Source organism: Chelon labrosus (genome assembly GCF_963514085.1).
Source record: "Chelon labrosus genome assembly, chromosome: 1".
Taxonomy (NCBI): domain Eukaryota; kingdom Metazoa; phylum Chordata; class Actinopteri; order Mugiliformes; family Mugilidae; genus Chelon; species Chelon labrosus.
This window is the reverse complement of record NC_140337.1, coordinates 22,579,881-22,606,192: the sequence shown is the minus strand read 5'-3', so window position 1 is coordinate 22,606,192 and position 26,312 is coordinate 22,579,881. Positions and strand designations below refer to the sequence as shown.

General features: G+C 42.7%; 1 protein-coding gene across 10 annotated transcripts in view; it reads right to left on the bottom strand.

Moving 5' to 3' along the window:
* Positions 1-371: 371 nt before the first annotated feature.
* sorcs2 (sortilin-related VPS10 domain containing receptor 2) overlaps positions 372-26,312 on the bottom strand; it is a 327,128-nt gene continuing 301,187 nt past the window's right edge. The window contains exons 14-28 of one of the 10 annotated variants that reach the window (XM_084547581.1): positions 19,227-19,334; positions 13,590-13,710; positions 13,372-13,505; positions 12,989-13,108; positions 11,600-11,771; positions 11,330-11,516; positions 10,149-10,282; positions 9,442-9,565; positions 8,572-8,684; positions 7,202-7,324; positions 7,006-7,105; positions 6,856-6,897; positions 6,365-6,467; positions 5,150-5,447; positions 372-3,465 (exon numbers count right to left, since the gene is read on the bottom strand). In XM_084547581.1, coding sequence (XP_084403707.1) covers positions 5,189-5,447; positions 6,365-6,467; positions 6,856-6,897; positions 7,006-7,105; positions 7,202-7,324; positions 8,572-8,684; positions 9,442-9,565; positions 10,149-10,282; positions 11,330-11,516; positions 11,600-11,771; positions 12,989-13,108; positions 13,372-13,505; positions 13,590-13,710; positions 19,227-19,334 — 1,840 coding nt within the window. In that variant the 3' untranslated portion in view covers positions 372-3,465; positions 5,150-5,188. The remainder of the gene's footprint in view (positions 3,466-5,149; positions 5,448-6,364; positions 6,468-6,855; positions 6,898-7,005; positions 7,106-7,201; positions 7,325-8,571; positions 8,685-9,441; positions 9,566-10,148; positions 10,283-11,329; positions 11,517-11,599; positions 11,772-12,988; positions 13,109-13,371; positions 13,506-13,589; positions 13,711-19,226; positions 19,335-26,312) is intronic. The other 9 variants (XM_084547578.1, XM_084547580.1, XM_084547586.1 and 6 more) reach the window with 9 other exon arrangements.

Sequence of the window (26,312 nt, the reverse complement as noted above, 5' to 3'; positions counted from 1 at the left end):
TCTTTCGTGAAGTATTTCCATGCCCTTGATGAACCGCTGCAGTGACCCACTGGGCTCCTCATCTGTCTTCTCGGAGACGTCCATGTTGTTATTGTCACGTGATTGGCGACTAGTCGACTTCCTGCTTAAAGCGTCGTGGCACAGTGGTAAAGTCGACTAGTCGGTACAGCCCCTAATGTGCTTAGGTGATTTATACAAGTGTAACCTAATTAAATTAATTAAATGTAAGCTTTGATGATTGAGCCTCAGGTTTACTGTAGTGCCAACACAGAATATAGTCATATTTTTTTAAACATATTTTTCATAATTGTAAAAAAAAACAAAAAAAAAAACGTTTGAGCTTTTTGTAGGACAAAATGTAACCTGTGGAGATTTGTATCACAAATGCGGGAAAACATTAGATTGCTTCATCAGGGTTCACCTCAAAACAACAACTCCTAACATTCAGAGTACAGCAGTGAATGGAAAAAGTCCGTTTGTTCAACCATTACTGTTAAAATATGTTTTCCGTTCTGCAAGTGTTGAACTTCCGGGAGCAGTACCAGTGGCTCTGGACTGACTGGCTGATAAGATTTAAACCAGAGAGACGTTCAAGTTATGGGAGTGATTTATTCCAGGATGCAGGTTGAGTGCACTACGCTTCCTGATGAGGACGCACAATTGTTTTTAATAGCAAAATCAAGGGTTCAAACAAACCAGCAGAGAGAATAAAAGAAGGCAAAAAACAAAAAACGAAACGTGGTCAAAATTACACCGTCTGTGCCATCAACTGTGAAACTCCTCGACTATTACATTGGTATATCATAATCCCCACGTACCCCTCTGTTTTAGGGGACATTGACACAATGACGACACATCACTAGAAAACTAAGAACAAGCTGAACATGGGCAGAATATGTACAAAAGATGAACTACGGGCGTAAACCAGAACGAGTGAACGCTGTCGGGACGGACCAATGGTTTGGCCATGGCGTCTCATGGTAGCATCGGTAGTCTGTAAAGGCCTTTTCGTGCCAAAGACCTTTGAATTCAGAGTCTGCAGACTTGTTTAGCTGCCATCGGGTACGCGGCGACAGCAACTACACTATCAGTGCAATCAAACAAACGAGAAGACTTCGGCAAAAGGCAACGGAAACATTGACCAGTGTTCACACTCAACAAGTGTATCAAAAATACCCATATATACACACACACACATATATATATATATATATACATTATGGCATGCCGTTCAGGAAATTAATCTTTGAATATATTGAATGAAACTCTGAATATATGGAATGAAACTTGAATATATTGAATGAAACTGAATATATGGAATGAAACTTGAATATATTGAATGAAACTTTGAATATATGGAATGAACCTTTAAATATATGGAGTGAAACTTTGAATATATTGAATGAAACTTGACTGACATCAGACTTCACGGCAGTGCCTGTGGCCATCTTGTTTAGCGTGTAGATGCTGCAGCAAAAAGTGACAGAGTGACAATGAGTCAGGCCGCTCGCAATCTCGTTGCGGCAATATTAATGAGGACATGATAAACACACTGGCGAATGCGTGTACGGGCCAAAATCCTCCCGATACCCCTGCCCAATACCCTGACCGTTCTTCTAAGAAGTTCGCTCCTTTTTGCAGTCCGCTGTGTGAGTGACGTGCCCAAAGCTGACAATGTGTCGCCGATCATCAAATACGTTCAATACTAAACTAAACATTCAGCCTGCATTGGTCTATGAATGTGGGTGATTCTTATTGCATCTCAACAATATATGAAGACGCGCTAAACAAGATGCTAAACAAGATGGCCGCAGCCACTGCCGTAAAGTCTGACGTCAGTCAAGTTTCATTCAATATATTCAAAGTTTCACTCCATATATTCAAAGATTAATTTCCTGAACGGCATGCCATTATATATATATATATATATATATATGGGTGGCCTGTGAGTATCTTTAGAAGACAATGCAATGATTTCCAGTTAAAGACAGTAAAATATTCATATTCATTTGTAAAATTACAAAAAAAAATAATAATTGAGATGAGTGAAGCAGGCAGTGGCGTTGAACAAACTGGAAACAGTGAGACTTTCTTCAGATTTAGGAAACTCAGAAGAGAAAAAGAAACGCTGTGTATTTTGGTAGCAGTGTAAAACACTCACACACGAGTCAAGGGGGATATTTACAAAGTGGAGATCGCTGTTCATATTTACACATTTACATGCGACAAACCAAACCTTGAAGGAGACATAATTCCACCGCAGGCTACGCCTAATATAGGCTGATACAGTAAAATATATCAACTACACCTTCCCTGCATGACGGCAACCTTTGTCTCCAGAGGAACCAGTCTGTTCTGACGTAGAAAGTGTGAGGAGGAGGAGCAGGAGGAAGAGGAGAGAAGAGGAAAAAGGGCTGCGCCGTTTTTTTTTGTTTTTTTTAAAGAAACAAAAGGACTCGACGACAGACAACGTCACTGAGCAGATCTGCCGGTTTTTTTTAGGCACCATGGGACGGAACAAAGGTGGTACTGATTGGGACACCACACACAGAACCTCTGTGGAACTTCGAGACGGGAATACCGGGACGTGAACGCGTGAGGGTGCCGGAAAAGTGTAGCATGTTCCAAAGAAGCTGAGCTGTAGTACCTGCAAGTGGAAATTCAAGAAAAGTGCAACACCGCCCCCTTGTGTTTGCATGCGTATTCTGCTCATATGCAAAATCACAAGGGTTTATCAGAGCCTACATTCCACTGATTATTATTGCCTTTGAAGAGAGAGTAGTAGGGTGGAGTAAAAAGAAAGAAAACCATAAGGAGAGAATCAAATTATTATTATTTTTTCTGTCATTTGACTTGACGCAACCTTAGTGCACAGAAATCTTCTCAGCACTTGAGTCTCTGGGCGCAAACCCTCAGTGGCTACGGGCTTCAATGGTTCAAACCAGTGCAGTGAGTCGTGCTCGCTGATTTTAAGTGTGTTAAGTGACAGACAATGTACGCACAGATTATTATTCTTTTTTTTGTTTTTTGTTTTTTTGTTTTATACAAACACAGATGAACCATCAAGTCCTTCATCCTCATTGGGTGTCCAGTGCTGCCGTGAAATAAAGTGAAACACAACCCTTGAAAAAGCAAAAAAGTCTCCAGTCTCCAAAAGATAAAAGTGTCCCTCCACCAGGCTTAGCCGCCCCACCCCCACCCCCGATACACACACGATCACACGAAAGCTGGAGCAGAAGGGTTGACGAGGCCATGGGTCGGAGGTAAAGTGTCCCATGAGGAGGAGGAGGAGGAGGAAAAAAAAGGGAGAGAAGAAGGAGGAAGGCAGAGTGGAGTCCCTGTGCTCGGTAGCCAGCTCAGCTAGGCCCGGGCTAGCTCATCAGCGTTGCCACGGCAGCCATCAGCTGGTCAGGTAACTGTGTAGCTCTCTGGAGTTGATGCTCAGGACCACGCCTGAATGGTTGCCTGGCAACAACAAGGGGAAAGAGGAGACGGGACAAGGGCACACAAATGAGCAACGCAAACGAATAAGAAGTCAAATGACGGCATACTGTGGTTCAAAGGTGCCCTGTGGAGTTTTCTCAATGAAAAAAAAAATACCTTCTGTGAATTCCTGTGGTCCTGAACGCATCTCACTACTGATTCGGCGTTTGACACCTGCATTATTTACATGCACAGAATATAATGTGCTAAAAAGGAGCTCCATGTGTACATGCCAAAACATGTTTTCTCAGTTTTGTTCATGCTTTATATTGCGCGTGTAAACGTTCAAAGCTGCTGCCCAGATGCCTTGCATGGCTGCCCACTGTAATTTAAATTCCTTGTGAGTGTGTGTACAAATAAAAGCTGATTATTATTATCACATCTGAAATTCAGTGCCAACTGCGAACACTGCACCAAAATCTCCTCACAACTAACCTATGTTTACTTGCCACTTCTGCTTCACTACTTGGAAATTTTGTACTCTTTGCTTCACTTGATTAATACCATCTGAAATTACCACTCACTGCCTCAAAACACTGGACTATAACGATAAAGAAATGCAGTGAAAGATCACGTTTGACAACTTTTGGCAGATTTTGTTTCGTTAATGACAAAAACCGTTAAACTCTTTTGGGATCAGTTTGAATCAGGGATTGCTCTAAACTTAGCAGTCAAAACCTCCACAGAGCACATTTGAATGATCTGAATCATTTGCATCATCTTAGCATCCATGCAAAAATGAACAGTATCACTTATACAGATAGCTTAAAGTGTTGGTCACAACGCAATGTAGTGGTAAGTAAAAGAGTAACTCTATCCTACAAGAAAAAAAAAGTTGTTATTTAGATGGTGCCTTTTCACTACATTCCCGATCGTGGAGCATTTCCAACATAAGCACAGCCATCATATCATATTGTATCGTGTTGTGTCATATCGTATCGTATTATATCGTACGTATTGTACATGCCGCGTATGGTATGTGTTGTATCATGTGATATCGTATTGTATGGTAGGTGTCGTGTTGTATCGTATCGTATCGTACCGTACATATCGTAAGTGTTGTGTCGTAAGTGTCATGTGGTTTCGTACGTGATGTGTCATATGGTCTCGTACACATCGTGTCATATCATATCCTGTCGTGTCATGTCATGTTGTGTCGTGTCATATCGTACGTATCGTACATGTCATGTCGCATCATTCACATCATATCGTATCGCGCCGTGTCGTACGTGACATGTTGTGTTGTGTCGTACAGTATCATACGTGTCTTGTCCTGTCATATCGTAACGTATGTCTGGTATTTCTATTAAAATAAAGAAATGAAAATGGAAATGTCCTTATTTACTGTAATCTATGACAAAAAAAAGAGATTTATAAGTTTATTGCTTTAACATTTATAAATAATCAACCAGTACAACACAATAATACACAAACTCTTTCAAACTTCACCCCATATGTGAATGTGATTGCCCATTACCTACTCATTATGGGGCAAAAACATCATCTGTTACAATAGTTTTGACATGAGTGACGTGCTTGTACATGCAGGTGATGAACATAAAAACATCCCTGTGACCAACACTAAAGATCTAAATATTAACAGCAAATCTGTAAGACCTTAAGCAATACCAGTGATAAGGATGAAAAGGAGAAAGTCCTCCAGTACCTTGGTGTGTGTTAGCTGCTGGTGTTAGTGGCTTGAGTTTTAGTAGCAGTGGTTAGTGGTAGTCCTTATAAGGGAACGGAAGGCGGGGCTACCTCCTGCGTTACCTAGAGTCTGCGAGTCCAGGTCGTCGTCAATGAACTCCTCGCCCTGGATGATGTGCTGGGTGTCCTCGCTGTGGTTGACGGGGCTGGTCATCTCCTGCTCCTTCTCGTTGTGCATCTGGGCGTAGACGCTGCGGCTGCCTGGAAGCTTCCTGAAAAACAGCGGGGGATAGGCATCCTCAGTCCTAAGCCAAGGACTGTGGGATTTGTTGTTTTGGTAAGACGGGGCTGTAGTTCTGGACCACATGTTTAAATTTAAGTGACTTTTGGGTGGATATTTGTGTTCGGGACTTGAGGAGGTGCTGCTGGTGCATTACTGATGTGAAAAGAAAGCATGCAGTTACTCAAGGTATCACTCAGAGTATATGAGATGTCATGCAAGGTGATAGAAGTGGGATACAACATTAACACACTGTGACAAATATTAATTGTGCTAGTGGTATTGGAGTGCCACAAAATTGGGCAGACCCATTCATGTTCACAAGATGACGAAACCTAAGGATTTTGGGGATCTTCTCATTTTTCGTCACCATGAGGTCAGTTTTCAAGTGGATCCCAGAGACTATGAGATGGTTCAGAACATAATGTCTAACGTCTTGTCCAAAATACTAACAATTACATTAAATATTAACAGTTATTCAGCATTTTTTTTTACGATCAAACTTAGTTTTAGTACTAATTAGAAAATGGTACTAAAACATGGTCAACTATAACAACCAAACCTAGCTTTTAGCTTAAACCACCACCTTTCCTAGGTAGAGTCTTAAAGGTGCCGCAAGCTAAAGACGTGTTGTCACAGAAGTAACAGAAAGAAACTGGATTTCCAGAACATTTATCTTGTTTTCTTCTGATATTGCAAAATATATTTTATCCACTATGTCTCAATGCTATACTATGTCTAAAAACTGAAACATAAGCCAAGAAAAAACACTGCCAATGTTTTATCGTAGAAAAACTAATTCTGAAAACTGAATAAAACACTATTAGTTAATTTTTTTTTGTTACACTAGAGTTGTGCCTTAAACTAAGTAGGTGCTACTGGACATGGCTGGATCTTCTCTGTGAGGGCTGACGGACATGCCACAGCTCTTTAACATGACAAACTGTAGCTCACCTTTTGAACTTGTAGAGGATGAAGGAGCCAGTGGCAATGATGCTGATTAGGAAAATGACTGCTAGAGCCCAAACACCTGGACTCCCAGCTGCTCCGTGGTAGCCTGGAGTGAACAACAACAACACACACACACACCAGTGAAGAACGCATTACAGATAAAACGAAAAAGAAATATATATATACAGAGGACAAAGAGAGGTCTTGTGTCAAAAACAGCAGAAACAAAGGGGCAGAGGTGGCAGAAAAATGCGATAGAGATGTCGAGAAACACTTCAACCTTCCACAGAAAGCACGACCATTTTGAACACAAGGAAGGGTTATCAGGTGGAAAAAAACAGCAGCATAGCACAGCACAGACAGGCTCAGATCGGAGGAGATTTATTTGTTTTTTTTTAAATTTGGTGGGCAACCAGGAAAGGCAGAAACGGAAGTCAAAGTTGAAGCTAGAGTGTTCACAGGGAAAGCTGCAGGTAGATGGTTCATGAACGCACCATTCTCTGCTGCTGTAGCTGTTGAGTCATTAGCAATTAGACCTAGTCATTGGAAATAAACCAATAGCATGCGATTATCATTAAAAAAAATGACGTAGTGGTAGCTTTAAAAAGCAGACTATACGGTAAGTAACGCGCACACAAGCATACCTGAGTTTGGGTCAGCTAGCATCACCAACACCTGGAGTCCCCCTCGCACAACAAAGCTGACATTGTTGTCATTGAAGGCCTGCATAATGGCTGGAATACGCTATGGGTAGGAAAAACAAAATAATTAATACGTTTAAAAAAAAAAAGAAGAAGGGATTTATGATGTCCTAATGCTGAATGTGAGTACTGCCTGCACCTTATCTACAAACATGCTCTTCTTGACAGGTGTGGTGTCCTGTGGGAGGACGTACAGGTCCGCTGTGGTGGGGAGGCCTGGTTTCACCACGGTAACCAGAGACTCCTGAGGCACGCCTGTGATCTGAAATCAGGGTTTAAAAAGTCAGTCACATCTTAAAGCTAATCCATTTTCTTCATGGTAACAACAGATTCAATGACAAAGAAAGAAGCTGTGAAACTTAATTTTTTGATGCCACCTGCTCATCAATAAATAGTTGAAAAAAATTTGCAGGTGCACTTAGTAAAGCATTTAGCAGCTAAATTACTAAAGCTAACGTAGACTGAATAATGGTCTTAACATTTGATAGGTTGACAAATGGCTGTTAATGCTGCCCTTTTTTGGCAAATCTATGGTGGCTGAGAGAGCTCAACGCACTACAAATTAGGAAAATGCCTGCAAATAGATTTAACACAAACACATTAAAAAAAAATGTTGCTGCAAATACCGAATGTCTAACTGCAAAAGTTTTAAAACTTTGAATAACAAGTGCATCCCAGCCAAGATCATACATTTTGTATCAGTCCGTCTTTAAATTACCGTAATAACGCGGATAATGGATTAAGCAACAAATAGCGGCAGCCTGTGCATCTCATTCACATAATCGGATGAGACGTGGAGGTAATATATGGAAAAATGTATGTAAGATTAAGTAAAGTGTCTGCGAATAAAAAATTATTTGTAGTAAACAGCTGACTTTCAGTCTAACTTTGCTAGCTAGCTTTAAGCTAGCACACGTTACGTCTGGAGTTGTTTCCTCCAGGTTTTTACCAACTCTCTTTGAATAATTCTAAATCTCCATAGTCTAAAGAATCAAGAACACAAACATCGGGTTTTAAAAAGTGGCAGTAACGCAAATTTTTATTAGTGAACAACACAAATAGCTTCACATGCTACGTGAGTTGTCCGAGCGACCAGTGTGTGTGGAGGGTGGGTGGGGGTGGGGCGGCTTTGGGGAGGGTGATATGCTTTCAGGAACAACAGGAAAAAAATAAAAAAAACACAAGCACAATGTTGTTTAAAACATGCAAAAATATTTCCAATTCGTTATGAGACCATGGCAGAGCAAATTGGACCCTGATGGGCCGCGATAGTTTTAACATTGTATGAGAAACCCTGTCCTTCTTCTAGTGTTCGCTGCGAGCATTTGTAGGGCATGTGTTCCCAAACTGATGACCCTTTCCTCGTGTCTACTTGCATGTGCTTTCTTGCGTTGCAGTGCGTTGAGCTTTCTGTCACCTTACAAATGCTTTTAAACCTATTTTTAGCCTGGCTAGCAACAAGGCTGTTGGGATGGCCAAGCTGCTCTCCTCATCCCCTTATCCACCTACCTTAGCCAATAGCTTGGTGACCACGTGGCCGACGTCGTTCCTCCACTCTGGGATGTTTGGGTTGAAGTGGTCCAGGTCTCTGCTGAAGCTCAAGGGGATGATCTGGAAATTATCTAGAAGAATAGTCAACAAACATGATTGTTACGATTCAAAACTCCGATTGGTAACGTCTGAAATAGGTGATGTTACATAATGAGTGGTGAGTTCTGACCAGCAAACAGAAGGAAACCAGAGATGCTGGAACAAACTGTATGAGCTGAATGGACACTTGTGCATTGCTGGCTATCACCTCAGAGGTAATATGTGGAAAAATCACTCTGTGCATGGTAAGAATGCTGTAAGAACGAATAGACGGATACAGCTTGCCGACTACAGTTAAAATACTTTAACTGAAATGGATAGCAGCTGTAAATGTTATAATACTGCAGCGCTGCTTAGAGTACTCACTCTGTGACTCTCTTAAGATACAAAAGCTCGCAGCTTATAAATAAAACAGGCACATCTGTTTAGAAAAAGAAAATCTGACACATTTCATCCTCTGACATTCTTACAAATAAGAAGAGCTGAGATCATACAGTATTTTAAGGCAACAGCGGAGAATGTCAGGCAGCAGGTTTGCCTCGGCTGTGTCTGAATGAGTCACAGACTATAAGAACAGCTGAAGAGAAGAGAGTAAGATGTTGTTGAAAGCTCTTGTACAGGCCCCGGCAAGAAGAACAATAATGATATGATAACATGAATTAAACTAAACTTTGCTCAAATGCGTAAGATTCAAGGCAACTAGATACATAAATAAAGTAAGTAAGATAAACTTTAACGTTTCTATGATTCACAGCATACGTTCAGGATGAAAACGTTATTTTTTTATACCGTAGACTCGGACGGTTCTGGTCTCCTGCACCATGGACCGGCCGTTGGAGGCCTGGACGGTGACCGACACCTCTCCTGTCTCTGGGAACCGAGTCAGGAGGCTGTTCTGCAGAGTCAGCATGGGCTGTGCGATAAAGCCAGACATGTTAGTTAAAAAAAGGTGTGTCTGAAAATTCTGGAGGCGACAAGACTTCCTGGTTGCTTGACTTCCCCACAGGAGGTCAGCACAAACTTCACAACTTTCAGGGAGACCTAAAACATAGTTTTTAAAGCAATAATGGAATTTTCCAATTTTTATTCATGAAATATTCAGTTTGTAGTGACAGTACAGAACATCGTCACATAATGTTTCCTTGACCTTTATGAATTTTTGTGCCTATTTTAGCCCATTGTTTTGGCTGTTGGGCCAAAATTTGCTCTTATTAACTTAATTTCCAGCTGCAGCAACTCTGAATTCTGCTGATTCAGCATCAAACTGTAAGAAAACAATGTGAGAATTTACCGTAGCAGCTAACATGTCAGATATTTTTCTCCGGATTTGGTGGAGACCAAAAACAGAGCTAAGAAGAGAACTGTCTGGTCGACTACCGTGTTGGATATACCGGCTTTATAATGTGCTTAGCTGAGCCAGTGCAGATTTAATCGCTCTCCATGTATGACATTTTGTAGTCAATAATGTGAGGTGACATGTGTAGCGTGTCCTTTACCCGGAGGCTGTCTCCTATCCACCAGTAAAAGACAGTCAGGTTTGCCTCAGTGGGAAGAACTAAGGCTGTCAGATTGACCTCCTGGTTCCTTCCAGCAATAGGAACAACTTCCAGGTGCACTTCTTGTAGGGGGGCTGCACGAGATGGAAAAAACATAATATTTACCATTGATATCCATAAAAAACACTATAAGATGGGAATGATGCCTTGAATGAAGTGATTTATTTCAATAAATATTACAAATAAGACAAAACAAATACAAAATCTGAGGTCAAACCCGATTTAAGATGTAAATCTCCCACAGGAGTCTTCATTCTCAGCTTCAACTCAAAAGAAACCAGCGATCTGAGACACAGTAAGTGTGGGGAAAGAATATCTGCTTGAGAAGGAACTAATGAAAAGTTACGACTGAAGTAAAACTCAGAGCTGTCTTAACAGCAGGGTTGGAGCAGACGTATCAGAGATGAGTGAAGCAGTTGATGAAAAAAGATGTTTTCATCAGCTTCTTCTCTAGTTGGTGTTAAAATAAATTTAGATCCAAGAAATGTGGTTATGATTTTTGGAAATGTGGAAAGTATAAGCTAAGAAGAAACAAAAAAATAAATAAAAATCCTGGGGTTGTCAAGTAATAGCTAAATAAAACATCAGGCATAACATTATGACCACCTTCCTAATATTGTGTCCGTCTCCCTTGTGCCTCCAAAACAGTTGTGACTCATCAGAGAATGGACATGGGCCTTCTGAGGGTGTCCTATGGTGTCTGGCAACAGGATGTTGTTTGAGGGGGGCCTTTGGGTCCTATGGGTTGAGGGGAGGGGCCTCTGTGGATCATCCCACAGATACTTGATCAGTTTGGGATCTAGTGAATTTGGAGGCCAGGTCAACACCTTGTGCTGTTCTTCATGTTTTTTTGAGTTGTTCCTAAAACGTTTTGCGTGGCTACATCCTGCTGGGGATGGCTGCTGCCATCAAGGAGTGTCATTGCTATGTGGTGGGGGTGCCTGGTCTGGTCTAGGTGGGTGGTACATGTCTAAGTAACACCCACATGAATGAATGCCAGGTCCAACAATTCCCCAGCAGAACACTGAATTGTCACAAAATGGTCAATGTTATTTACTTCTTCTGTAAGTGGTCATAATATTGTGGCTGATCGGTGTAAGGTTGCTAAATAGGAGACTGACCTGTGACCTGGATGTACATGGTGGCCTCATCGTGCCCTGCCAGGTTCTCGGCCTTCACAGTGACCTTGTAAACACCCGGGTTTTCATAGCGGTGCTGGATGGGTTCATCTGTCACCGTCAGGTTCTGGTAAATGGCCCGAACCCCGTCACCCAGGTCCACCTGGTACTTGGTGCTGCTGGTGTCACCCTGTTAGGAAGGAACAACTGCATCAGGGCCACCTGCTTCAGAGCAAATGACGGACCAGCGAGGGAAAACAGCTTTCATCCCACCTGCTCCTGGTGCACAATGAATGTGATGTCGTCACCGGGCGCCACGGCCAGCATCTGCCCTTTTATGCCGACCTGTAGTCCTTTAGGGGGGAGCAGGGGGCAGCTGTGTTGTTTCGCACTCTGCTGCTTGTTTAGGCCCCCTTCGCATGTGTTGGATATCACCTTCCTGTAACTGGAACACGGCAGAGGACAGAGCGAGTGTGAGAAACCAGTGGTGGCGCGTCAGGGCCAGGAAAGCCTTCTCAGCTGGCCTGAACTTTATCAAAATCACTGACATTTCAATATTTTCCCATTAATCTTCTTAGATCACTCCCAAAAGCCTATTCTTTTCATTTTATGGCTTGTCTGTCTCTCAGCTGCGGTGCTACTGGCAGTGCAACTTTGCATTAGAGCTTTTATCCGATCATATCTCAGCGTTGTGTTGCCGGAGTCAAAGAACTCTGCATGGGCCTTCACAATTAAAGCGATTTGGTTGCAGATCTTCTTAGAAAGTCATTTTCGCGGCGGACTTTGAAGGAAAAGCTGAATATTGTAAGGAAAGGCCGCCCAATCCTGGAGCTAGCTAGCTGGCCTGGCCCAGCCAGGAAAACTTTCAGGCCAGCAACTATGAGCGCTACCCTTGGTTGACAGGCTCCAAGGAGAACGCTAAATTGTTTCTGAAGTTCTGGTGAGTGAAATTAATTATATTTAAATCTTTTGTGTATATTTTTGCCCTTTTATTGGGTCGACGTTGATGCTTCTGCTGGATTTGATGTGAGTGTAATGGCATTCATCTTGCTGTATGAGATGCAATGTCCTGTTTTATCGTGTGTCTGTTTGATGTTGATGGTTTCCATAGCAGTGGCGCCATAACGGCTGTATTAAGAGAAGTTTTGAGTAAGGCTGGAGTTCAGTGAAGGCCTAGGTGGAAAATGAACGGCCCCCCACTGAAAGAAACACTATACAAATCTGGCAAAGAATCTGAGAATAGGGTATCAGTATATTATGTGTGCATTAAAGACATAACTTGAGCCAGTGTTGCAAATAGGGCTATGTCCTTACTTCAAAAATACTAATACTTATAATTTACAAATATGTCTGAAACTTGTTGCATCTGGATCCAAACAGAAATGCAGTAAGAGCATTTAATAGCACTGAGGGGGAGTTGCATACTGGAACTGTATTTTTGGCACGAGCCCTACAGTTCCCTGCTGCTTTCCAACTTTACGTCACTCTTAATGAGGTGATTTAAAACTGTATACAGTGTCACCAGTTGGGGCCTCCCTTGTTGAGACAAAAACTTAGTCCCCGCGACATAAATCATTCGGCTTTAGGGCGAGGACTGCTTTATTAGATTGAGGCTGCGTGAGCCGGGAAGAAGGGACCGGAACACTGCTTGCTTTTACGGACCCAGTGCTGGACTCGAAGCTTTGTCCTTGGTGGCAGTCTTCGGGTGGGGAGTCTGGATCGTGCCAGAAGTCGGCGAAGCAGCGGTCGCCCTCCGAGTGTGACCGCTCGAAACCGTAGTCGCTGCACACACACGACAGACAAACAGGTTTGAGGACTGATGGGTGTATTCATATAAGCAATGACTGACAATAAAAGGTGAAGGCAACCTATCTATAACTCTTGTTAATATGGTTATACCTCCAGTTATGCTATGATACACAGTAAGCATTATTTTACACTTCCATCACATTATCCATGGCGAGGGGATACATTGAAATTAGCATAATTTTTCATGTATCATAGTCTGTTAGTCTGTTCAGTTTATCTCTAAGCGTGCGACTCACCAGTTGAAGTCCTTCTCCGAGCACTGGCAGGACTTGTTGGTGAGAGTTGAGGTGTAGCTCTTCCCTTTAACGCAGAACGCCGTGTCCTTCCTCTTCCTGAAAGTCCGCTCCTGGCCCATGATGCACTTCTCTCCCTGGGGGCGATACAACTTGTGTCACGTACGCTCCCTGCGGCTCTAACGCGGTCCAGTGTGACAAGATATCTGGGAGGGCATTACCTGCAGGTCCGTGAGCAGCCAGGATTCGTAGTCGGACTCGGTGCACTGGCGGGTGAAGGACTGTCTGAAGTCCACTTTGACCAGCTCCCAGTCCGACCTGTAGCTGATGTGGCCAAACACGCTGCGAACACAAAACGCTGAATTGTAGATTGTATTTCTCAGGCATAACGTTATGACACCTTAATAATATTGTGTAGGTCTCCCTTGTGCCTCCAAAACAGTTGTGACTCATCAGAGAATGGACATGGACCTTCTGAGGGTGTCCTGTGGTGTCTGGCAGCAGGATGTTGTTAGTGGGGGGCCTTTGGGTCCTATTAGTTTACGTTTGAATTACAAATCATTACAAAGTTTGGTTCCAGGCAGCACTGGATGACCTCATTCAAATCACATATTCGGCCTTTATCCATCTACTTGTCCCACTGTATAACAACTGGATTACTCAGATGACACGATCTCTCTCATATGACGCAAGCCCGAGACGGATTTAATCTTCAATTTGAATAACTAAGCAATTTTACTGATGTAGTCATGAGCCAGCACTTGGCAACAGTAACGGTAACAGACTCGGCGTGGGTGGGCATCTTCCTAGATCGGTTGGGGTTATATGTGGGTAATAACTCCACTGGGAAGAATAAAATCAACTCCTCACACGGCGGCGAAACCTCCGGACAAAGTACAGCCAAAAGGCGTTTAAAAAAAAAAAAAAAAAAAAGGCAACTGGACTTGTGGAGTTTTTTGAGAAGACGTTTCACCACTCATCCAAGTTGGTCCCTTTGAACTGAAGAAGCTACTCGGATGAGTGGTGAAACGTCTTCTCAAGAAACTCCACAAGTCCAGTTGCCTTTTTTGTTTTTGGATATACCATGACCTGAATGACTGAGAACCTTCCCAGACTCCTGACATAGCTGCAGTTCCAGCTCATCTCCGCTAGATGGTGCTGCTCTACAGTCCAACGCAGGTAAGGACACCATGCCCGCTCCTGAGCTCAGCAGTCTTTTCTCTGAGTGTCACTCAGAGGCGTCCTTGAAGCAGACTGATGTGACTCAAGTCGGCGGCTCTGACATATGTTTCTGTGCTGGTGGCGGCCCGCGACCGAGCATGACTAATGCCGCCTTGACTGGCGTCGTTAGAGGGAATTGATGGACGTCTCAGCTGTGGACCCACATATGCCGTTGCCGTTCCACATAATTCACTTTTTTTTTTAACACCTGTTGTTTTTCTTGTTCACCTGGGGGTCTGTCTGCTGCTCTGCAGTCTGCTCACTTCTCACCTCCACCTCTCTACCATTCGTTTCTCCATCAAAACTATATGTAGGACTTTCACAGGCTTTTTGATTCCTAGAGGAATGACCACTTACCTGGCTAGGGCAAGTGAGGGTCTGACCCCATCAACAGACCCAAAAGAACACCACATTATTTAAAAAAATGAATAAATAAAAAACTGAATGTATCGGACAGTAAATCTACCAGCCACAACATTATGACCACTGATGGGAGAAGTGAATAACATTGACCATCTTGTGACAATTCAATGTTCTGCTGGGAAACCTTTGGACCTGGCATTCATTGGTGTGGATGTTACTTAGACATGTAGCACCCACCTAGACCTGACCAGGCACCTCCACCCCATAGCAGCAATGAAGGCTTCAGAGAAATACCTGGCTACACTATCCCATCTAACAACACTCTGTGGAGTACCATTAAATGCTATTGATGGAGCTGAGTTGCTGCCTGTTTTTATACAGGCTATACATATGCGGCCGGACACAAGCACACACAAGAAAATGTTTTATCAACAACTCAAAAAAACATGAAGAACAACACCAGGTGTTGACCTGGCCTCCAAATTCACTAGATCCCAAACTGATCAAGTATCTGTGGGATGATCCACAGAGGCCCCTCCCCTCAAAGGCCCCCACCCATTAACAACATTGTGTTGCCAGACACCACAGGACACCCTCAGAAGGTCCATGTCCATTCTCTGATAAGTCACAACTGTTTTGGAGGCACAAGGGAGACCTACACAATATTGGGAAGGTGGTCATAATATTATGCCTGATCGGTTTATGTCTTCAAATTCAGCATATCAAATCATAAAAACAGGAGCGAGCAAATGAGCATGTTTTGTTTGTTTGTTTTTTTGTGTGATGTGAGTCAATCCACGGGCTTCTGCCAGACTATCATTTTAGTTTTTGCTTGCATCGCTGCACACGCCGATATCTCGGCTCAGTTATCGCTCTCATCTCGTGTCTCTAGTTTTGAACAGGCACTCCCGAGCCTTAAGAGCTCTATTAGTGGACAAACAACACTCCAATTAGCACCGCGGGAAAAAAAAACAAATAAACACTCATTAACAGTTCCTCTCGTTACAGACGCGGAGCTGGAGAGGAGAAAACATTACCGGGGACGTGTCTTGGAAGTCATTTCTGGGAGGCTTTTTGGTGCAGAATAAGACTAAACGCGCAGATTCATGTGAGGAATTATTGTTTTTGATGTTTCTAGTGGCACAGGAAAACAAGAGAGCCACGCGGTTCAGCAGAGGGCAGAGTACGCCGTCACGAGGTCCTCTGTTAGTCGCTCCGGTCTCTGATACTTGACCAGCTGTCATTAGTATGAGAGAGTGGTGGACGGGCTCTGCTCACCCACCTGTCCTTGGCGCTAAGTCACTGCTCAAAGACTTCATTATGGGACAGCGGGCTGCGCCGTCAAAAATCGAAACTCCGCGGCGAGGAAATAGACCCCGGCTAATCTGTCATGACATGAGCTGCCCTCAACACCCCTCCTTGGCCGCCGACCTTATCTCTCTGGAGCCAGATGGACAATGTATATAAATATATATGCGAATCTGTGTGTGTGTGCGTGTGACCATATCTTTGCCCTTCTCAGCGGATTACAGCTGGGAGCCGGTCTTATCTGTTCGCCGGGGCCCGGAGTCTTAGATGATGTGACAAGTCTCACTCAAGCTAACTTACTGATGGAGAGGTTTGGGAAGAGAGACACAGGGCAGACTTTATGCCTACGAAGATATGAACTCTTGAAGTCTAACAGTCTGGGTCTGACGCTGCTGATAGCTGACATTTTGGGCCAGGATTTAATATATTTTTAGATTTTTCTTGCCGAGGAAATTGCCAGATTCAGATTTGTGTAATGCTATCCCGCTTGGAGTGTGCTGGATGCGACGTCAAGGCGTTCAAGGAGAACGGCGTTGAACGTGAACAACAAACATGGCCGACCATGATGAAGATAATATTTGCTTTGTTTCCGAAGCTACTGACAATGATCGAAATTTTGGTCTCCCAAAGTTTTTCCACCAGCTATAGGTAATATACTTCTCTTTGCGCTGAAAGCTAACGGTAGACACTCAACAAACGCTAACCCTAACCCTAACCCTAACCTTCTCTTTCTGTCAGACTCGTTCGTTGCTTTTTTTTAGGCTACACTTCATCTAATAACTTCAAGCAGAGAGATTATAGCGGCATATCCTAGCGCAAAAGTCATGTTGTGTAATATGACGACATCTAGTATGACCAAAAAATAAAACAGATTCAAATTATGTTTTAGTATTCACGGTGTGCATCTCCATTGGCGCCGCCATTGTTCCGTGACGTCAGGCTGCTGCATCTCAGTGAAGTCGGGGTAGACCAATTTGCCCCGACTTCGCTAGTAGGACCTCTGGCTTCAAGTGGCATTCCAGAGCACTTTTCCTAGTAGGGGGTCCGAAATTTCAGACACCAATAGCAGTGATTCAAGTCTACGACAAACTTCGATCTGAAGCACTACTTGGGTGGAAAGGTATAATTTTCCTTTGCTGTGAGCTAATCAGAAGGGTTTATTATATAAAACCTTAAGTGAAATGTAGAGACGGCGGAATCTAAGCTTGTCAGATTTCGAAGTACTTTGCTCAGAGCCATCAGGTTCAGATTCAACGTCTGTCTTAACCCTTTGACATCCTCTCCTATCGTCTGTTTCCCCCCCCCCAAGTAGCTTTAGGGTTGTCACTGACTGACAGCATCAGCCTCTCTGCCGGCAAAGGCACACACTGCATTTCTGCATATTTTATTCAAACCCAGGTTTTCGCCTGTCATCTGTTCATTCGAGACCTCCAACATTTATATCGAACTGGCAACATTTGCCGGCAAACCGTCAGGCACATTTGGTACATTTGGGAAGTTTAGTACCTGCACCAAAAGTCAGAACTTTTTAGACTTTTGTTTTGAAAGTTTGGACAAATCTTAGTATGCTGTTTTTGAGACAACCTAAGAGGGTGCACATGAATTTACACCAATCAGGCATAACATTATGACCACCTTCCTAATATTGTGCAGGTCTCCCTTGTACCTTGTTCTGTTCTTCATATCTTTTTGAGTTGTTCCTAAACCGTTTTTTGTTGTGTGTGTGCCTGTGTCAGGCCACATATGTATAGCCTGTATAAAAACAGGCAGCAACCCAGTACCATCAGTAGCATTTAATAGTACACACCAGTAAATGCCAGGTCCAAAAGTTTCCCAGCAGAACATTGAATTGTCTCAAGATGGTCAATGGCATTTACTTCTCCTGTCAGTGGTTTTAATGTTGTGGCTGATCTGTGTATTTAACATATCAGCACATCAGCATTAACCCTGAGGCAAAGTTTAGACTGACTGGAAGTAAACATTTGTCTTTCCACAGCTGTCATGAACAAATTGAACTGTTATTGAGTTGGATGTATCCTCTGGGCATTGCATATGCAGATAATTAAATCAGCTCAGCTGTTAGGATACACGCAAAGAGCTAAAATGCTAATTGTACGACATATGCAAACATACTTTATAGATAAGGTCTTGAATCCTATAAATAACCCGTGTAGGCCTCCCACTGATCATTTCTATTTTACTATTTCTATAATACATTCAATCCACCATATGAAAAACACATGAAAACCGAAGACTGATATCTAAAATAAAATAGTACCTGTGCCAGATTGCTGTACTCGTCTAAGCCTGGCGGTGTCTGGCAAGAAGCCCAGCAGAGAGGAACACACCGAGCGCCCGAATTCAGCGCACAACCGTAGGAATGAAATGTCAGAGAGGGGAAAAGCAAGACAGGGAGGGAGAGCAGGGGGCACATGCGGGCCCCTCTCCCATCAACCCCTGCTGTAATGGCAATCGGGAGGTGAAGAGAGAGGACGGCTTTGCAGGAAATCAGGAGTGAGAGCAGCTGCTGTTAGCGCCGCGAAATTGGGCTCCGCGGTCCAGCAGATCGAGAGGGAATTGTTGTGATGGAAGAGAAACTTGAGCTCCCTCGAATGTAGTGTACAGCCTGGCAGATCCTCTCAGACAACTCATTAGAACCAAGCAGGGAGCATGAAGTGTGAAGGGAGCACTAAAGAGTTAAACTATAGGAGATGTAGGGGAGTCCATGTGTTTAACTTCTGCTTCCACGTAGTTCTCCCAGCAGGACACATTATAACCTTCACCGCAATGTATCGATGGCAGCTCAGATTTCCTTTTTTTTTTCCATTATTGTTTTTTAAAAAGTTTTCAGACCATTTTGAGTGAATTCGTCTGAGCCCACGTAGATCTGCTATCAATTATTCCTGCAGCAGTTTTGCGAGGGAACATTTTTGCCTCGTTGAAAATTGAGTTTTTTTTTCACTCACGTCATGACCAGGGTCTCGTCCCCTGGCTCGCTCAGGAGTCCATCGACAAACACAGAGGTGCTGGTGAAGTTGTGAACGTTCCACGTCCGCCCCTCGTCAATACTGAACCTGTGGAGAGAGAGAGGAAATGTTCACAATCGTCAATAATCAGACTGAGAAATGTGAAACTGCCTTCAGATGGAGTTGCTTGTCAGTAATGGTTATATTATGTCTCAAGAAATTGACTTCTTTCCTTGTCCAATTGGTATTTAAAGAGTTTGGATTAATACTGTAAAAAAAAAATGGACACCATGGACACCATGACAGCTCCTCAAAAGCATGTGGAGCTCCCCCTTGTGGCTGGCTGTAGTATAGGTCAGAAGCTCCGCCTCCTCCGTGTTAGTGGATGGAACTTGGGCCTAAAACTAAAACACTAAAGTACACTAAATAGAAATATATATGTTTTAATAATAATTGCTAAGCTTTTTCCAAAGATGGTTTCCGTCATTTATGTAGTTAATATAATACTGATGCATGTTCAAGTTAAGTTTTCTGAGAAGTTCCGTCTTAGTTATTTGACGCTAGAGAAACAGGATGTGACATCATGTTGAAAAACTGTTGCCATGACAACCTCTCTGTAAAGCGCTCCCGTTGGGCTTTGAGAGTAGGAAAAAAAATTATAGCGTATAATCCGGCTTTATTTGTAACTGGTGGAGGTAACTGTGCAGTATTAATCAAACGCTAATGCTAACTTGAGGAAGTATGGGCAAGCCATGGCTAACGCTGCTCCACTATCGGACAGTACCGCGCAGACTATGGCTCCAAACTCGCAAGATGGCACCACCCATAACCCTAGGATACTAGCGTCAGTTTGACCAATGGGAAAACAAAAGTGATGCGTCATCCATTTTTTTCTACAGTCTATGCTTTGAGTGGTAGTGTTCTTTTATTTGCCTTTCAAAATGAAAACCAGTGAAAGAAATGGTTTAAACAATGTGGCTGTCTGCTTACACATGAAGTTAATGTCAATGATTTTCATAAACACTGAAATCAAAGCATTAACGTCAAATCCAGTAGAAAGTAAAAACAAAAAGTTACATAAAACAAAACCCTACTCATGGCTAGCATATCAACTAAATAGTATCTTACCCTTCAGGAAACGGGTTAGCTTAACATAAACCAGCTTTAATGTCCAGGTACACATTTTGAACCTATCATTCTTAGAGCACGGATGTAGATGTAGGATGCAAGCCAGTGATCCTACAGTCCCAATCCCCCCACCCCACCAGCCAGGGTTACGTAAGAACACATTTTCCTAATCATGAGATCATCATCCTTGTGGAACCGTGTTTTTGTATTTCTTCAAACCTTAGACTCAATGAAGAGTCTGAAACAAACAAAGACAGCCATCTGCTCTTCTTTATTTACTGCGCCGACAACTCCTGCATACAACAGTGGCAGCAGTGCTGACTACGAGTGACTGTGTGATGGAGAGGGATCAATGTGGAACCGAGCAGCGCGGGGCCTCGGGCTGTGTGTTTCAATGATGTTCTAACAAGTGCTACAATAAGATAATCAACAGGTAAACATGCACAGTGAGAGGAAAACAGAACGGCTGCACAAAGCTGCTAAACAAGCTGTTGCTAGGCCTCAAACAAAGAGCTGTCGACTCAACTGACAACTTTTCTCGGTACAATCAGTCGGGGGCTCGGTTCGCTTAGTAATTGTCTATAATGAGTGTGTGTGGAGGAGCGAAAGAAAGCAAGATTTGAATTGGTTATTTTCGCTCTAGACACAACTTCATCTTTCAACTTTTCATGGGTACAACCACAAGCAACAACAACACAAGTTTCCAAAAGAGATACAGGAAGGCACAAAAGGTGCTTTTTCACACTTCACTTTGCGGCAGACAGTACTACGCACTACAATGCCTGATGTGTTCAAAGATTTTTTCTAATGTGACAAAACATTCCCCAAGAGTTTACCAGTGATCTCACCCAGATGAGCCAGAACATTTTGACCACTCATAGAATAACTAGACTTTGTTGATCGTTTCTTTACAGGGATATATTAGATGGTAGGTGAACTCCCACTTCGTATTGTCGACTTGCTGGATGAGGCAAAGAAGAGGAATTTGTAAAGTCTTCAGAAAATTTGAAAAGGGTCATATCATTCTTGCGGGACGACTGGGTTGGAGCATGTTATGGCTAGTGGGGCTACCAACAGTAGTTCATGGAGGGACAAATTTTCAATCTGTGACAACTTGTTGCACTTATAGGATGTTGCTAATGTCTTGTGGAAAGATACCACATAAATCCTTTCGAGGTCTTATAGAGTGTATGGTTTGGTGTGCCAGAGCTGTACTGATGAAAAGCTAAGGACCAGTGCCACCGGTAACAAGACTGAAAACCTACACCAGTGCAAATGGAAACCGGATCCTTCTTTTTAGCCTGTCTTGGGTTGATTAGTCTGCAGTAGAGTTTAAGTGACGTCTTTTTAAGCCATCTAAATAAACTAGACCAAACTGGAAATTCCATCAGAATTGGTTTCAACAGACCCAAACGGGTAAGATGTGAAAGGATGCTAAACTGTCTATTTGCTCCACGAGGCATCAACAGAACTCCTACAGCCTTCTGTACATGTCAACATCCTCGGTCAACCAGCACTCATAGGATGTGTCTATGATTTGGTGTGGCAGAGCTGTACTGGCCAAAACTGAAGAACCAGTGCCACTTATCCAAAAGAAACCAGATCCTTGTTTCCAGCGAGTCTTGGTCTGGTTGATTAGTCTGCAGTAGAGTTTGACAGATGGCTTTCAAGCCATCCTACATAAACTGGCCCAAACTGGCAGGTGTACTGTGAAAAGATGCTAAACCACCTATTTGCTCCACGAGGCATCAACGGAACTACTACAGCCTTCTGTACGTGCCGACATCCTCGGTTAATGTCTTGTGGAAAAATTCCACCTATCAAGGTCTTGTAGAATCTAGCCTTGGTTTGTCAGAGCTATACTGGCCAAAAGCACAAGACCAGCGCCATCGGTAACAAGACTAAACTATAGATCAACAATTTCTGTAGTGCTTTCACAACCACAAACCCACACCGGTGTCCAAATGGAACCAGGTCCTTCTTTCTAGCGTGTCTTGGTCTGTTTGATTAGTCTGCACTGGAGTTTGATTGACGGCTTTCAAGCCACCCTAAATAAACTGGCAAATGCACCAGAATCGGTTTCAGCTGACTCAAACAGGTGACATGTGAAAGGATGCCAAACCATCTATTTGCTCGACGAGGCATCAACGGAACCACGACCTACCACGGCCTCCTGTACATGCCGACATCCTCAGTCAACCGGCCGATTATCTCTAATTTCCTCCAGATAATACCCAAGCTATTAGAATGATTGCAAATGGATGCAGAGATGACGCTGTAATCAGACAGATTAGAAAGTCAAAGTTATAATTACGCTCCCTGCCACACATGGCGCTTTACTCCCGTAATAATGAAAGCAAAAACAAGACGCAGCACAAATCACAAACGCACACAGCCCGTCCTGTCCGTGCACCGTTAGGGTGACATCTCATTTTCTCAGCCTGCTACCTTTTCATAATTAACTGATACGAATGTCTTGTGAGAGGGAGAGAGAGAGAGAGAGAAAAAAAATCTCCTTCAAATTTGAGCGACTGGATGAGAGGAGCTGGGGAATTATCTGAAATAATCTGAGAGTGTGAACACGCACAGCGCATCCCTTTTCAAAGTCTAGATGCGGCTCGATTCAAGAGGCCGTGAAAAAGGCACCGCTTTGATGCTCGCAGTTGTAGATATCCTAACCCCCCGCTTGGGAACATGGTGTAATTATTTTGGAGCGTCAAAGGCACTACAGAGTCTGGTAGCGGAGTCTTATTTTCCGGATGTGGAGACAGATAGTTCGGAGTATTAGGGGAGCCACAAGTGGAGGACTCTCGGTGAAGAAGCACTGAGATCAAGAAGGGTTCTTATCAGGCGAATGCCATCTCTCCTCTGAACTACAGCTTGACACGTCTGCCATCTACCTTTGTTTATTGCTGTATTTCTTGTTCTGCGTCATCGCTACCGTTTACTTTCCATCATTTGTTCTTTATTTTTGTGTGTGAGGTCAAGCCAAGCCATAAAGGCTCACTGAAAGCTTTTATTTCAAAGAGAAGAAATCAACTCATAGCTGCCCCGACTTCTACGATCTGAGAGTGCAGAAGTTTTGACCACAAATATGACAGAAGACCGGTGTGATCTATTGCACTAGCAGTCCGATACAATTATTGGACTTTTTTTAGAAAGGGAGACCTGCAAAGTAAGATTGTCTTTGTAAAATATACAATATATTTTATATATATATAAAATATTGGACGCGCTACTTTATCCGTGAACAGTGCAAGCATGATTATTTTGCCTTGGTGTTGTAACTCTTTACAATTCTAGCCTTTGTTGATTTGGTGACTCCCGTAAATACTGGTACGGAACGCAGCTGAATTTCAATGATGCAGGAGTTATTGCTGCCGGAAGCGGAGGTGATTTGAGATGGCAACCACGAACTGCAACTTTCTACATTTGGTCCCATTCTCTACCTTCCTGTCTGTAGCAGAGCCAGAAATGTCTGGTACAATACGTGCATGTACTGTTTCCAGCGTACATGAATATGCAGAGTATACCCCACTCGGGAAAATGAACACCAGTATATATACACACTGATCTAGCATAACATTATGACCTAATATTGTGTGGATTTCCCTTGTGCCTCTAAAACGGTTGTGACTCATCAGAGAATGGACATGGGCCTTCTGAGGGGCCTTTGGATCCTATGGGTTGTGGGGAGGGGCCTCTGTGGATCATCCCACACATACTTGATCAGTTTGGGATCTAGTGAATTTGGAGGCCAGGTCATCACCTTGTGCTGTTCTTCATGTTTTTTTTTGTTTTTTTTTTAATTGTTCCTGAAGTGTTTTTGTGTGTGTTCCTGTGTCAGGCTGCATATGTATAGCCTGTATAAAAACAGGCAGCAACTCAGCACCATCAATAGCATTTAATAGTACTCCACAGCTTGTTATTAGTGAATTTGGAGGCCAGGTCAACACCTTGTGCTGTTCTTCATGTTTTATTGAGTTGTTCCTAAACTGTTTTTGTGTCATTGTCAAAAGTGTGGGATTTATTTGTCCTATAACTCTCACCTATAACCTTCTAACACATTAACTGAAACTTCACTTTTACATGGGGGCCTCCTCTTGAAGGCTGTCAGTGGTTATTGTGCTTTTCCCCCAGACAAAGAGACGTCTTAATAAATCAGTTGCCAAAAGAATAAAACCTGGGGATTTGGGTGGTTCTTTGAAAGTCTGGGGGCCGCGAGGGCAGCCAGCTATAAAATAATAAGATGCTTTGATCTATATGAAAAATAAAAACTTTAAAAGGGCTACTGCTAAGCGTTCAATGACATATGTTGGAGAGCGGTTGGAAACTGGGAAAGTATCCTCTTCTCTTTACAAAAAACAAAATAAAAAAAAACAGCGGTAACTTGAAATGGCAACTTTAAAAAAGAAAGTTGCTTTTTTTTATGATGTAGAAGAGCAAGCCAGCTAAATAGAAAAAGGCGTCCAGCTGACCCGCATACTGAAGATGTATTAAATCCTAGAATAACAACGCAGCTCCACGATTAGTTTGTTGGCCGGCGAACAGTGCCTTTTAGTCGCCACAGCTGAAACGTGTTGCTCTCACGCGTAACACTGGACTCAATTACAGAGCAGTTGAGAAAGAAGGAATTATCGGTGAGGTCAGAAGACTCCAAATGCGAAGAGAGTTTCTGGCTCCAGAGCGGTACAGCAGGGCCAGAGGGAGTTTTGGAAGCCAGAAAAATCTCACATGATAACGTTAGAGTATTTTTTATTTCTTTTTTTAATTCTGCTCAGTTCACTTTTTTTCCTTACAGAACATGTTTTGTGTACACTGGTGCATTCGGGGTTATTGATTTAGACGAGGCACTCTGGAAAAAGAGAAGCGTGAAGGACTCCATGTCCATCTAAGGTCATCTGATTTAGTTAAATGTTTTTTTTCCCTGAGTACTCCCTTATCTGCGCTTTCTCATTATTTCATCCTTATTTATTAAGGTCGACCAGATAACATCTCGCTGAGCTCTCAATTGTCCGTGTGAACGGCGGTGAGAGAAGGGGATGATCTTAAATGACTTTGAAAGGTACGTTTCTTCAGCTGTGAACAGGGTGTTTCAGCGCATGGGGAGTTTCGGAGGTTGAACAAATCAAAAAGGCAAGTGGGTAAGTCGAGGTTTTAGCTTCAAAATTTGCTTTGCCCGTGGTGTGTGGTGTTTAATTCCAAGGTCAGTGAGCGTGGAGGTCGGCTAGTAGGTTCATTCAAATGAGCCAAAGTCATTGAATAGATGTCTGTATCTGATGTGAAATCAATCTGCTGGTAATAATTTGGTTTTATTAATAATAAATAGACTGAATAAATAAATATATGAATAAATAGGAATTGGAATAAAATATAATTGGACACTGGCCGGCGTAACCCCGATGTACCACTCTGAGAGCCCCAGATGGTAAAACCTGATTTAATACTTTTCCCTTTTCTTTATCTTCTTTATTTATTTAGTGTGCATGTGTGTGAATATTCACATATGATACAACCCACACACGTCATCCACTGTATACTGATACTATTATATTTTTAGATTCATGCAACCGATCATAATAACGAGACTCTAATATTGTATTATTGGCCACATTCATATTACATATGCTTATTAACTATTTCCTGTTATCTTGGATACTATTATTATTATCATTAAACTTAAATTAAAATTAATTCTGAGTAGCAAAAAGCAGCTGACGAACAGGCTTTTTTGAAGTCAGACACTCAAAGGACTTTGCGTACGTTGCATTTTCAAAATAAAAGCCTATGACTGCTGACAGCATGTGTGTGAATATTCACATATGATACACACCACACATGTCATCCACTATATACCAACACTATTATTTTTAGATTCATATGACCCTCTATATGCCACTCTAATATTATATTATTGGCCACATTCATATTATATATTCCTCTCTCTCTCTCTTTATA